At 40.8% G+C, this 14,528-nt stretch overlaps 1 protein-coding gene across 1 annotated transcript; it reads left to right on the forward strand.

Annotated features, from left to right (window-relative positions):
- The first annotated feature begins 12 nt into the window (after positions 1-12).
- On the forward strand, positions 13-4,163 carry LOC308411535 (B-cell receptor CD22-like). The gene is made up of 9 exons (XM_080905470.1): positions 13-330; positions 468-722; positions 840-1,094; positions 1,427-1,786; positions 1,926-2,177; positions 2,329-2,583; positions 2,925-3,269; positions 3,412-3,663; positions 3,819-4,163. The coding sequence occupies exons 1-9, from the start codon at positions 36-38 to the stop codon at positions 3,989-3,991; spliced, it is 2,442 nt and encodes an 813-aa protein (XP_080761596.1). The 5' UTR covers positions 13-35; the 3' UTR covers positions 3,992-4,163.
- Positions 4,164-14,528: the final 10,365 nt, after the last annotated feature.

A 14,528-nucleotide genomic window follows, 5' to 3' on the forward strand; every position in this document is an offset into this window, starting at 1 on the left:
TTACAGAAACTCCAGATTCTGTGTCAGTGTCTGACATGGGTCATGGTTCAATGGTGGAGGGCAGAGAGTATGATCTGAAATGTGACGTCATCAATGTTGCTCCTGTTCAGTATGTCACTGTTAGCTGGTACAAAAACAGTGAAAAAATCCAGACAGAATCTTTCAATGACACAACAACCAAAACTCCAGTAAATGAGTCCTCTATTCTGAGAGTCAACATCAGCAGAGAAGAAAATGTAGTGGAGTTCAGATGTGAAGCTCAGCTGGACTTTGGACCACACAGACCAAAACTTCCTGCCATTTCTCAAACACACAGAGTTTCAGCCCACTGTGAGTAAATATCCTGCTGTTTACACATGAACAGAAGTTTATTTTTATTTTTTTTAAAGATTAAACACAAGTTCCCTTCTGTTCAGCTTTCAATTGTGTAAATGTGAGAACTGATAAAAAACTGTTTATCGTTTCAGACGCTCCGGAGCTAAAGACACAAAATAGTGCTGATGACACTTATGCACTTGAGGGCACTAACATCACATTGAGCTGTGAAGCTGTTGGAAACCCTCTTCTTGTGTATAACTGGATTTGTGATGGGAAAAACATGTTGGAGAACACAACCAGTCTCAGTTTACCTCGAGTACATGGCAATAAAACCTGCGCATGCACAGCTACCAATTATCTGGGAAACATAACTAAGACAATCCATCTTCATGTTGAACCAAGAGGTATATATTCTTACTTCACATCTAAAATTGTGGATGATTTAGATGAAACTGCTGACTTATGTCTTACTTTACACCAAATCATCTCTAACTCTGAATATATTTGCTTGTGAATGGCAGGTTGCTCACTAACACTGACACCTTCTGAAACTGTTGTGAAATTTGGAGATCCAGTTTCAATCAACTGCAGCACATCAGCCAGATATGTTGAAGGAATGGGCTGGGAGGCTCCATTTGGAGGTACAGGATTTGAGCGTCCTCCTGTTGTCACTTGGAGGGTTGAAAAACTAGAAGAGTGGACTCCAAGTCCTTCCTGCTATGCTACTTTGGTTGATGGATCCCAGTGTGCTGTGAGTCCAGTCATCACTGTTTACAGTAAGTACATGTGTACAACTTTGTTAGTGTATTATAAACAGCATGAACTGACAGTTTTTATATAATAAAGCAATGATTTCTCTTCCTGAAAGTGCCACTGTAAATGCTCAGATATGATGGTGGAGGCTGCATGGAAGTGATTCTAAGTTGTCCATAGGAGTGAAAGATTATCTCTTTCTATTGGTGACCAGCCCAGTGTGGACTCTAGCGCTTCCCTAATGACAGCTGCCCTTGGTTTATCCCCATAGAAGACTCTCAATTGAAAAGGAGAAGAAAATGGATGGATGGATGAATGGATTTTTAAAATTGATTTTTCTTTGCTCTGTTCACAGAAACACCAAACATTGTGTCAATATATCCACTGAATCAAAGTCAAATGATGGAGGAACAAGTACACATAGTGCCTTACAATAAAGAAACAAGAACACAATATTGGTTACGGTGTGACATCATAAATGTTGCTCCTGTTCAACATCTGACTGTGAGATGGTACAAAAATAATAAAACCATCCAGACAGAGTCTTTCAATGACACAACAACTAAAACACTGGTAAATGAGTCCTCGATTCTGAGAATCGACATCAGCAGAGAAGAAAAAGCCACTGAGTTCAGATGTGAAGCTGAGCTGGACTTTGGACCACATGGACTAAAACTTCCTGCCATTTCTCAAACACACAGAGTTTCAGCCCACTGTGAGTAAAAATGTTGAGGTTAACACACAAACAGAAGATTATTTAATTGTATTTTTTAGGCTAGATTAAACAAAAGTTCTATTCATTACAGCTTTCTATTATGTAAATGTGAAAATGATAAGAAAAACTGTCTCTTCAGATGCTCCTGAGATCAACACAAGTTGTACTGTTGACATCTCACCACTTGAGGGCACTAACATCACATTGAGCTGTGAAGCTGTTGGAAACCCTCCTCCTGTGTATAACTGGACTTGTGATGGGGAGAATATGTTGGAGAACACAAACAGTCTCAATATTACTCGAGTCGATCGCAACAAAACCTGCACCTGCACAGCTACCAATTATCTGGGAAACATAACTAAGACAATCAATGTTCATATCACACCAAGAGGTACACATCTTTTATTATTATTTAGTTGTTATTTATTTCTTAAATTTATTTTTATTTGATCTCTAATGTTGTAGGTGTTATTCTTTTGTTGTGGGTCTTATTTTTGATTTGATAACAAATCATGTCTAACTGAAGGTATTGTGAATGGCAGGTTGTCCTCTAACTCTGGCACCGTCTGAAATGGTTGTGAGATTTGGAGATCCAGTTTCAATCAAATGCAGCACATCAGCCACAGATGTTGCTGAAATGGCCTGGGTGACTCCTGCTGGAGACAAAGAATTTAAACCTGGTTCTGATGTCACTTGGATGGTTAAAAACCTGAAATGGTGGACTCCAAGTCCTTTCTGCAGCATCACTCTAAATGACAATTTTCAGTGTTCTGTGAGCCCAGTCATCATTGTTTATAGTAAGTACATCTGTCAAAACTGCATTATTGTACTAGAAATTAAGATGAAACAGGCTATGATGTAAAATACTTTTATTTATTTATTTTTGTATAACAAAGGCATAATTTCAGTTTGCTGACACTGCAACTTTGAAGACGATGTTGTCGAGTAACCTGCTGTAACTCTGATCCAAATGTTGTACTTTCATGTAGAACTGTGAAGAAGACTCTGTTAGTGGCAAGAAAAACCCAACCTTTTAATATCAATGCATTTATGCATTCATTGTTCTCATATTGATGCTAACAAGCGCATCCATTTGTCATATGTTGTAAATGTATTTTTTACTTTGCTTCATTTGCAGAAACCCCAGAGACCGTGTCAATCTCTGAAATGAATCATGGTCTGATGTTGAAGCACAAAGAGGACAAGCAGTACACCAAGACACAATACAAACTGCAGTGTGACATCATCAATGTTGCTCCTGTTCAGTATCTCACTATTACTTGGTATAAAAACAATAAAATCATCAAGACAGAATCTTTCAGTGACACAACCAAAACACCAGTAAATGAGTCCTCTATTCTGAGAGTCAACATCAGCAAAGAAGAAAAAGTCGTTGAGCTCAGATGTGAGGCCAAGCTGGACTTTGGACCACGTGGACCAAAACTTCCCGCTATTTCTCAAACACACAATGTTTCAGCCCACTGTGAGTAAACATCCTGCTGTTTACACAAAAACAGAATATTTCTTGGATTTTTTCATTTCTAAACTGAATTTAACAATGTGAAAATGAGGCATACAACATGTAATTATTTAAACGAATAACAAACATCTTTTTGTCTCTTCAGATGCTCCAGAGGTAAACACAAAAGATAGTAATCATGACTATCTACTTGAAGGTTCTAATATCACCTTGAGTTGTGAAGCTGAAGGAAACCCTCCTTCTGTCTATAACTGGACTTGTGATGGGGAGAATATGTTGGCGAACACAAACAGTCTCAATATAACTCGAGTAAATCGCACTAAAACCTGCACCTGCACAGCTGCCAATTATCTGGGAAGCGTAACCAAGACGATCAATGTTCATGTTGAACCAAGAGGTACACGTCTTTGTTTATTTCAAGCCTAATATTGCTGTGGGACATTTAGAGGACACTGATGACTAAAGAGAAGTGTTAGCTGATGTTTAAATTGATCAATGTATTTTAGGAAGTTTTGAGAAGTAAACTTTGGTTTTATTTTTTTTATCTTACAGGTAAAACCAATAAAATCACTTTTGCAGTCATTTGGGCTTTGCCATTTGTAGCAGCCATCATCATCTCCATCTTCATTGTGTTCTACTGTCGCAATCAGTGGAAAAAACATGGACATTATAGTTTTGTTTCTGACAAAGATATCCCTTTGACACAAACTAATGGAAACAAATAAGATATCTGCTGCTTTCTGTAAATCGAAGCAAAAACTTAATTTAATGTGCTACCTAATTATTTTTCTTTCATTAAAAAAGAAGTTCTACACCCATTTCATACCCTTGTTTAAAAAACTCCAAGCTTCACATTCCTGGAAATGTGGGCCCACCCACTTCAACAATGGATCCATGCTGATGGGCTTTTAAAAAAAGTTTTATTTTCTATTATTTCTATTACTTTTCTATTAATTAAATAAATATTTTAAAAAAAATTATGTCATGTGTTTTCCTTTCTTAAAAAACAAGTAATCAAAAGATAAATAAAAAGAAATAATAAATATCACAAGCAAAGTCTGACTACAGAGGCAGTTTCACATTGACCAATAGCTGTTAAATCTGAAATCGCATGTAAGGGTTCAGAGATTTCTCAGGCAGCAGATAATAAAACTTAGAAACTTAACACATCATGTAAGGAAATTTGAGTTTAATATTTTTTTTGTTATAACAATGGTTTTTTTTGCAATAAATCTTACACTGTTGGAAAAAAACATACATAGAGACAAGAGCCCGGCACAGCTTCCTTATCCTGGTCACCAGCTTTTCACACACTGCCAGTCAGTGGTTGTGCTGCTCACTCTGGCACAAACAGGATGTCCAAGCTGATCTCCAAATGTTCATTGAGATTGAGGTCAGGACTGCAGACAGACAAAATGAGCTTCCTCTGTACACAGGCTGGGGTCAGTCTTAGAGATAGGATGGTTGCCAGCCTAACTGGCAACCATGGCAGACCCTGGGAGAGACCCAGACCCCCGTGGAGAGATTATATATCTCATCTGGCCAGTTCCCAAGAGGGGAACTACTGTACTGCGTGAGGAAGTTAAGTGTCAGAGGCATGTGATGGTGATTAGTATTTTATGCAGGATTCTTCATAATCTATGATACTGTAACACCTGCTTAGTATAGTAGGGTTAAACTTATAGACTAGATTCGAGAGGAGTAAAATAAATTTGAGAGAATTGAGTGTTGAACAGCCGGCAGATTTATTACAATGTTACAGTGGTGCAATAACCCAATGTAAACAGCATAGAAAATTAACAGAAAATCAACAGAGAAGAGCGCTCTTTTGAAAATAACAACAAAATAAAATAAAATAAGTAGTCTCTTTAGACCTGACTCCTGATGAGCAGGATATTGGGAGTTCAATAGTTTCCCAGAGAAACAATCCGTATGAAGTAAGCAGTTTTTGCTCTTGCTTATCTGAAATCCTGCGATTCGAAGTAATTCAGACTGTAGCTCTACTCCTGCATCCAGAACAGCTGGCCACACTGCTTTTGGATTCGCCAAGAGTTTTCACAGGGTCTGGCTCGCCATCCATATCCAGAACCACTTCAGATCCAGGATCACAAAAAAACAGTCTGCACATACAGTACAGAGCAATAAACAAAATAGTTCTTAACAGTTTTTCTAAATAAAATGAGATCTCATAAAGTTTTCAAAATCAAGTACACTGTCGTTTTAACATTGTTCTGTCTCTACGAATTCCATTTGTATTGCTTTACAGCATTACAATCAATTGTATTTAAATACCCCTTTTTAAGGCATATGTAATCACATCATGAAATGTTTGTAACGTAACTAGTTTTAAATAACTTATTTACATGTATTAACCTATAACTGAAATGACAAAGTGCAGAAAAGGCACTGGACAACATTTATGGCTAAAAGAGAAGTGCATCCTGCATTAGTTTTGCACATTTGTGAAGATGCCCAATCAAATAGACAATAAAATAAAATACGACATTCCATTTCACACACGATTCAAGTACTCCGACTGGTTTTAGCTTTTTTTAGACAATACGGAATTCGCACTGTTGCAGTGTTTACCACATGTACAATTAGCATAAGTTTTCCTGCTAACTTATCATCTCTAGTAACTCACCGGAATTCCCAAGAAACAAATACACGCTCTGCCTGGTTTTGGTCGAGAGTAAAACACATAAAGGCCTCTGAAAAGTACATAACTTTAAGTTAGAGACTGTTGAAAATACTTTATAACACTTATTTTATACCGAAAGACTCACTGTGTAGCTTGTTAATTGCTCTCGGGTGTCTTGCTCCGTTTTGCCTAGCTTAATGCAGCAACGTGCTTTTGTTGCATTCACTGAACTACGGAAAATCAAAGTGTGTTCAAGGGGTGTCGGAAATAATATTACCAGGTAAAAACAAGAAAATACTAGTAACCATGTCTATAGGGGTTACACCCTCCCCCTTTGAATAAACATGAGTCCCTTCATGTACTTAAAATGTATCTAAACATCATAGATTTGAGTGTTTTCATAGCTACTAAACGACTCAAGAGCTTGGTTAAAGTTATCCAGAAATCGTTGTGCAAAGGATATAAGGGGTTGACCCAACTGGGGGTAATGAAACCGTCCTGGGGGTCGCTTTAATCTCTCAGATTTTCTCACTTGAGGTGTTTCAGGAGTTATTTCAGGTGTTTGTTCAGCATGTTGGTCAGTGATATTTTCACTATGCTCTGTGTTTTCTATCTCAACATCTGGTTCTCCTGGAACTTGGACATTATGATTCTCTCCCATGATGTTAGAGTGAGATTCCTCATTCAGCAGTTCAGGTTCAGTTTGATTTCCCTGTCCATGGTCATTCTTGTCCGAGATTGTCTCTATTGGTTGAAGCAAAGAGTTGTCACTTTCGAGCGTACATGGATCATTTTGAATTTCGGAGCTTGTTGTCTCATTTTGCACATTGGAATGGTTTTGAGTTTGGTCACAAATCCTGATAAACGTCTCGGTTTGGATTGAGGGATGACCTGAAATGCATTCATACTCCTCCTCAGACTCTGACATTTCTGTATCTTTAGGTTCAGAAGGGCTCTGCCGAGTCTTAGGTCGACGTGGAGGTTTGGGCTTTGTCTCAACCTCATCCTCAATGTCTGAGAGATCACCACATGCAAGTAAAAGGTCTCGATGAAGAGTCCTGCTCGGACCACCACCCTTCTCCGGTTGGACCACATACACAGGAACATTTTCCAGTCTCTTAACAACACGGTACACCATGTGTTCCCATTTATCGCCAAGTTTGTGTTTACTGCGCAAACGAACGTTCTTGACTAAGACTCTGTCCCCAGCTTGAAGTGTGGACTCTCTGACTTTTTTATCAAACCTGTTCTTGTTTCGCTCAGCAACTCTCTTGGAGTTTTCGAGTGCAATCTGGTAACTTTCCTCAAGCCTAGCTTTCAGATTGCGCACATACTGGGAATGGGATGTTGGTGAGTCCCCTGTAACTGGCAACCCAAAGGCAAGGTCGACTGGTAACTTGGGTTTTCGACCAAACATTAGCTCGTAAGGGCTAAAACCAGTAACCTCACTCTTTGAACAGTTGTAGGCGTGGGTAAGAGGCTTGACAAAATCACGCCAATGAATCTTTTGCTCATCCTTCAGGGTGCCCAGCATACCAAGCAGGGTGCGATTGAATCGCTCAACGGGGTTACCTCTTGGGTGATAAGGACTGGTCCTTACTTTTTTAATGCCTGTGGTTGAGCACAATTCCCTAATCACATGTGACTCAAAATCCCTCCCCTGGTCACTATGGAGGCGTTCGGGGAACCCATAGTGAACTAAAAAGTTTTCCCAAAGGTTTTTTGCCACAGTGGTTGCCTTTTGGTCTCGGGTGGGCAAGGCCACTGCATATTTCGTGAAATGATCTGTGATGACCAACACGTCTTTGGTACTCTTACTGTCGGGTTCAATAGAAAGAAAGTCCATACACACCAATTCCATTGGGCGTGTGGTTTTGATGTTAACCAGTGGTGCTGCTTTTTCAGGCAAGGACTTCCTTCTAACACAACGACCACAGTTCTTTATTTTAGTCTCAATATCAGCACCCATCTTAGGCCAATAAAATCTTGCCCTCACTAGATCATGAGTCCTCTCCCACCCCATATGACCCATATCATCATGGAGCAGCTTGAGAACAGTAGACCTAAGAGAGACAGGGAGTACAAGCTGGTAAGTTGTAACTGAGTCACACTGTCGTTTCCTATACAGAAGGCCATTTCTCATTTCAAAACGTTTCCATTCTCTGAGCATCAGTTTTATATCAAATGTTTCAGACCTGTTTTCACGTGGAACATCAGCACCAGATTCCAGTAACTGAATGACGTGGTTTATGCTTGGGTCAGATCTTTGGTGTTCTTTAAGCTCATGCTCAGAAAACAAGGGAGCAGCTACTTGACCAGATATTTCAGCATCACTGTATGCATCAGGAATGGCATCAGCACTCATAGCCAAGGACTCAACCAGAATGACACAAGGTGAGTTCTCACTGTTCTCATTGAGAAGATGCTTATTACATATAGCTGCTACAGTGTCAGGGCATACACTGTTAGAGCTTGGAAGGGATCCGAGAAGACGTGAGGTGAGTTGTTGAATCCTGTTTTCCTCTTCCAATGTCACACTATCTGCAGCCAGAGTTTGATGAGGCCTCCGTGATAGGCCGTCGGCATCCTGGTTAGCCTTCCCAGCTCTGTATTTGATTTGGAAGTTGAAGGTAGACAACGCTGCTAACCAGCGATAACTCGCTGCGTCAAGTTTTGCCGTGGTCAGAATATATGTAAGCGGGTTGTTATCCGTTACAACGATGAACTCGTTACCGTAAAGGTAATCATGGAATTTTTCGACAATGGACCATTTCAGAGCTAGAAATTCTAGCTTATGAGCTGGATATCTGGTCTCGCTTGGTGTCAATCCCCTACTAGCATAGGCAATGACGCGCATTTTACCATCCTGCTCCTGATAAAGAGCGGCACCCAGGCCCGTGGTACTAGCGTCAGTGTGCAGAGCATATTGGAGCTTTGGATCTGCAAACCCCAATACAGGGGATGATGTTAACTTCTCCTTAATGCATTCAAAGGCTGACTGACAAACAGGTGTCCATCTGTCTGCAAAGGGTTCTCGAGGATTGAGATATTTAGAAGTGCCTGTTTGTTTCTGGCCTTTTCTGAGAGGTGGATAGCCACATGTGAGATCGTTTAAGGGCCGGACTATCTTTGAATAGTCCTTAACAAATCGACGATAATAGCCTGTGAACCCTAAAAATGACTTCAGCTGTTTCAAGTTTTGTGGCACTGGCCAGGTCTTGATAGCAGCAACCTTTTCAGGATCAGTCTGCACACCATTTTTGGAGACAATATGGCCCAAATATTTAACTGATGTCTGGAAAAAGCGACATTTTTTCGGGGACAACTTTAAGCCATATTCACGAAGACGGTCCAAAACATGCTTTAGCCTCTGTTCATGTTGCTCGAGGGAGTCTGAGAAAACAATCAAATCGTCTAGGAAGACGAGTACCTCCTTGAGATTAATGTCTCCCATACACCTCTCCATTAACCTCTGAAAGGTGCTGGGAGCATTTGTGATGCCTTGGGGCATTCGATTGAACTCATAAAACCCCAGTGGGCATACGAAGGCTGTTTTGGCTTTATCCTCCTCCTCCATCTCTATCTGGTAATAGCCTGACTTCAAGTCCATGACAGAAAACCAGTTTGAACCAGATAGGGCGGAGAAGGTCTCTTCGAGGTTTGGCAACGCGTAAGCATCTTTTACCGTTTGCACATTAAGCTTGCGGTAATCCACACAGAGGCGTACCTCACCATTCTTTTTCTTGACTACAACGATGGGGAATGAGAAGGGAGATTCTGACTGTCTTATTACCCCAGCATCGAGAAGCATTTTAAGGTGTTTCCTGACTGCTTCGTAGTCATTTGGATGAATGGGCCGCGATCTCTGTTTTATAGGCGTTTCGTCTTTAAGCTTGATCTTATGCTTAACTTTAGTGGCATGGCCAAAGTCGAGATCGTGGCATGCAAAAACGTCACGGTAGGCACTAAGACTCTGCGTGACCCGACTTTCCCATTCCTTGGGCAGAGGTGAATCGCCAAAATCAAAGGTCAACTGGTCACTGGGTAATGAACATGAGTCTGCAGACAGGCTGCAACAGCCTGCAGAGTTTGCACTCGACGTGGTTTGAGTTTCAAGGACTTGGTCTGCAATGTGTAGTTCAGCAAGAACGCAGTTGCCAGGAAGGATGATGTCATGATCGGTTTCGTTTCTGATCCAAATAGGATGCTTGTAAGGACTTTGACGTGGCACTGTGATAAGGCAGCAATCGACAAAGATTCCTCCCGGAAGGGCTGAGGAAGTTGGCTGCTCTACAACTGCCCATCTGTCAGTGGTTGGTGAATTTAGGTGGGCGTAACTCTCTAGGCAAACCCTTTCATGAGCTGGTATTACGTAAGGTGTGTTGCCCCTCAGTGTCATTAGTCCAAGCTTTCCTGTGCTTTTTGTTTCATGTCTATGTTCAAGGATTTTTAAAATCTGACTATAGCCATAGACAGCTGATGAAATAGGAGTATCCCTACAGTGTTCCTCATATAAAACATCAAGGGCATTTGTACCAATTAAAACTGGTAAGTCTGTGCTGGAACGTAAATCAGGGACAATGAGAGCTAATGTAGAAATTTGGGGCTCAGACTCAACAAACTCCTTTGGAAAGCCAATTGGAACTTCTACATACCCTAGATAAGGTACAACTTGTCCATTTGCACCCTCAACATCTAAGTCACTGATTGGCTGGATGGGAAGATCAGACAAATGTCTCTGGTAAAATGAGTGTGAAATAGTCGTTACTTGCGACCCAGAGTCTAACAAAGAATTGCAACTCACTCCAGCTATGTTGACATTAGCTGTGCACTTCTTGCCAATTAAGCCCTTTGGAAAGCTGGAATGACGCATACTTGTTCGTACACAACACTTTTTTGTTGGGCGGTTTTGAGTGGGACTTTTGTCGCTTCTAGTTCCAGTTTGTCCCTCAACTGAAACAGGAACTAGTTTAAATCAGAGTCACATTGGTCTTCCCAAGCTTTTTGTTTTACCCTTAGCTCTTTCCGCTTGGCTTCAACAGTACTGGGATTCGGCTCATTGTCACAAGAGGGAGCTATATGGCCATCCTCGCCACAGTTAAAGCAGAACCATGGGCGAGGCTTTTTGTTTTTGCCAAAGCCTTCATTTTTCAACGGAGAGTTCTGTGTTTGTGCCTCCTTTAGCTGCTGTTTCTTTACAGCTTTTGGGAACTTTGCCTGAGGTTTCTTTGCAACCATGGTTTCCATTGAAGCTTTTAAGGAACTTAACTGTTCTTGCAGTTGAGCAATTTGTTTTTGCAGTTTCTTGGCAGATGCTTGAGCGGAGCTGTCAGTAGCAGCAGCAGCTTGAAACTCAGTGGTTGGGTAAACATTTAAAGGATTGGACTGCACCTTTACTTTTGAAATTCCCAAGTGCTGCTTCATGCGAGTTGACTTGGCTGCCTGCTTATCTTCCTCTGTTCGCAAGAGTAAAAGCAGCTCAGAAAAGGAGGGTGGACTGGATTTCTTTTGCTCTAGATGGAGGCTAGCGATTAGGTTATCATCCCAGCATCCCCTACAGAACTGCTTCAAAAGCTGCTGATCGAAATCACTAACTGGGACTCCTCCCCCTTTTACAACTTTGTCAAGGGTAGTCTGCAGCCTGTGCACATAGGCTGAAGGTTTTTCGCCAGCATTTTGGTTTGTACTCAAGAATTTTGCGAACAGCTCATCAACGTCATCTACAGTTCCATATGCAGAATCAAGCAAGCTCAAAAAGTCTTTGAGGCTGGACAAGGGACCCAATTGTTTAACAATGTTTGCAGCTGGCGGTAAGAGGCTGTCAATGATCTTCCGTACTACTTGTCTTTCAGGAACAGAAGAATCTGCAAGATAAAACTCAACATGACTTCGCCAAGTGTCATAGTCAACCTCCGTATTAGGGCATGGAGTTTTTCCAGAAAAGGACCTGAATTTTACAGAGCTTGGATAGGATTGGGACATATCAGTACTTTTGACAATGTGCTCCACAATGACCCTCTGGACTTCAGGTGTGGTCAAGTGTTCAGGGTTCAAAATAGGAGCTGGTCTGTCAGTAAGGGAAGGATTGATGGTGTCAGTGGTCAGAGTGGGTGGGATAGTTTCACTGCTTGGTCGTCTCAAAACAGAACCAGGTATTAAAGGGACTGGGTCATCTACTGAAATGACCTTAGAGGGGGCTGTACCCTCCCTTTCCCCAGCAGAGGCCTGAAGTTTGTTAAGTTCACTAAGTAGCATTTTCTCATAATCTACCCCACTCACCTTAGCAATACCCTTTAAATTAGAAAGGTAAGACTCTGTAGTACTAGCCGTTAGCTTAGCACTGTAAATTGGGGATAAGAGTTGGATGCTGTGAACTACATTTGGGTCAGATGTTGTTCTGTGACAGGGTAGTTCACCCTGAATCGACTCAATGGCTGTGCCATACTCAAACTCAACTATAACTGTATCTTTAAAGTCAGGGTCAGAACTAGCAATTTTCACTGTTCGTGCAATAGAACCATAGTGTTGCAAAAACTTAACAACTTCTTCATCAGTCTCTGTACCAGAAAACCCACTGATTAGTACAGCATTTGGTACCTTGATACGTTCACGTTCAATGACATCCATGTTACTTCAGTGGAAAAATGTGCAAAAATTGTCATAAAACTGCCAACTGTGTGCCAATGATTGGATTAAAGGCATTAAATAGCCAAACTCCTCCTGGCTGGCTCGCCACTTTTATGTAACACCTGCTTAGTATAGTAGGGTTAAACTTATAGACTAGATTCGAGAGGAGTAAAATAAATTTGAGAGAATTGAGTGTTGAACAGCCGGCAGATTTATTACAATGTTACAGTGGTGCAATAACCCAATGTAAACAGCATAGAAAATTAACAGAAAATCAACAGAGAAGAGCGCTCTTTTGAAAATAACAACAAAATAAAATAAAATAAGTAGTCTCTTTAGACCTGACTCCTGATGAGCAGGATATTGGGAGTTCAATAGTTTCCCAGAGAAACAATCCGTATGAAGTAAGCAGTTTTTGCTCTTGCTTATCTGAAATCCTGCGATTCGAAGTAATTCAGACTGTAGCTCTACTCCTGCATCCAGAACAGCTGGCCACACTGCTTTTGGATTCGCCAAGAGTTTTCACAGGGTCTGGCTCGCCATCCATATCCAGAACCACTTCAGATCCAGGATCACAAAAAAACAGTCTGCACATACAGTACAGAGCAATAAACAAAATAGTTCTTAACAGTTTTTCTAAATAAAATGAGATCTCATAAAGTTTTCAAAATCAAGTACACTGTCGTTTTAACATTGTTCTGTCTCTATGAATTCCATTTGTATTGCTTTACAGCATTACAATCAATTGTATTTAAATACCCCTTTTTAAGGCATATGTAATCACATCATGAAATGTTTGTAACGTAACTAGTTTTAAATAACTTATTTACATGTATTAACCTATAACTGAAATGACAAAGTGCAGAAAAGGCACTGGACAACATTTATGGCTAAAAGAGAAGTGCATCCTGCATTAGTTTTGCACATTTGTGAAGATGCCCAATCAAATAGACAATAAAATAAAATACGACATTCCATTTCACACACGATTCAAGTACTCCGACTGGTTTTAGCTTTTTTTAGACAATACGGAATTCGCACTGTTGCAGTGTTTACCACATGTACAATTAGCATAAGTTTTCCTGCTAACTTATCATCTCTAGTAACTCACCGGAATTCCCAAGAAACAAATACACGCTCTGCCTGGTTTTGGTCGAGAGTAAAACACATAAAGGCCTCTGAAAAGTACATAACTTTAAGTTAGAGACTGTTGAAAATACTTTATAACACTTATTTTATACCGAAAGACTCACTGTGTAGCTTGTTAATTGCTCTCGGGTGTCTTGCTCCGTTTTGCCTAGCTTAATGCAGCAACGTGCTTTTGTTGCATTCACTGAACTACGGAAAATCAAAGTGTGTTCAAGGGGTGTCGGAAATAATATTACCAGGTAAAAACAAGAAAATACTAGTAACCATGTCTATAGGGGTTACAATACTCACAATCTGTATCTGTTATCTGTAAAGTCAGCACAATACGTGTGTGTAAATGAGAAGGACACATGCGTAACAATGAAGCTGCAAGGAGTAAAGATAGTGAAGGTAGATGTGTTTAAATACCTGGTAATGTGGGGTCAATCACCCAAAGCAATGGACATTGTACAAGTAAGATTAATAAGAGAGTGCAGTCAGGGGTTCCTTGTGCCAGAAGAATAGCAGCAACGGTGAAAGTTGAAGGTTTGCAAGATGATAGTGAGACCTGTGTCTCATGTGTGATGTTTGAAGATGGTGGCACTAACAAAAAGACAGGAAGTGGATCTGGATGTAGCAGAGTTGAGGGTGTTAAGTTTTTTATTGGGAGTGGTCATTATGGACATACTTAAGAGTCCATCCGTCCGTCCTCTTCCACTTATCTGGGGCCGGGGCCAGCAGCCCAAGCAGAGAAGCCCAGACCTCTCTCTCCCCAGCCACCTCCTCCAGCTTGTCCAGGGAACACCAAGGTGTTCCCAGGCCAGCCGAGAGATGTAATTTCTCCAGCGTGTCCTGGGTCTGCCCCA

This window comes from Rhamphochromis sp. 'chilingali' (genome assembly GCF_963969265.1).
Source record: "Rhamphochromis sp. 'chilingali' genome assembly, chromosome: 15".
NCBI classification, from domain to species: domain Eukaryota; kingdom Metazoa; phylum Chordata; class Actinopteri; order Cichliformes; family Cichlidae; genus Rhamphochromis; species Rhamphochromis sp. 'chilingali'.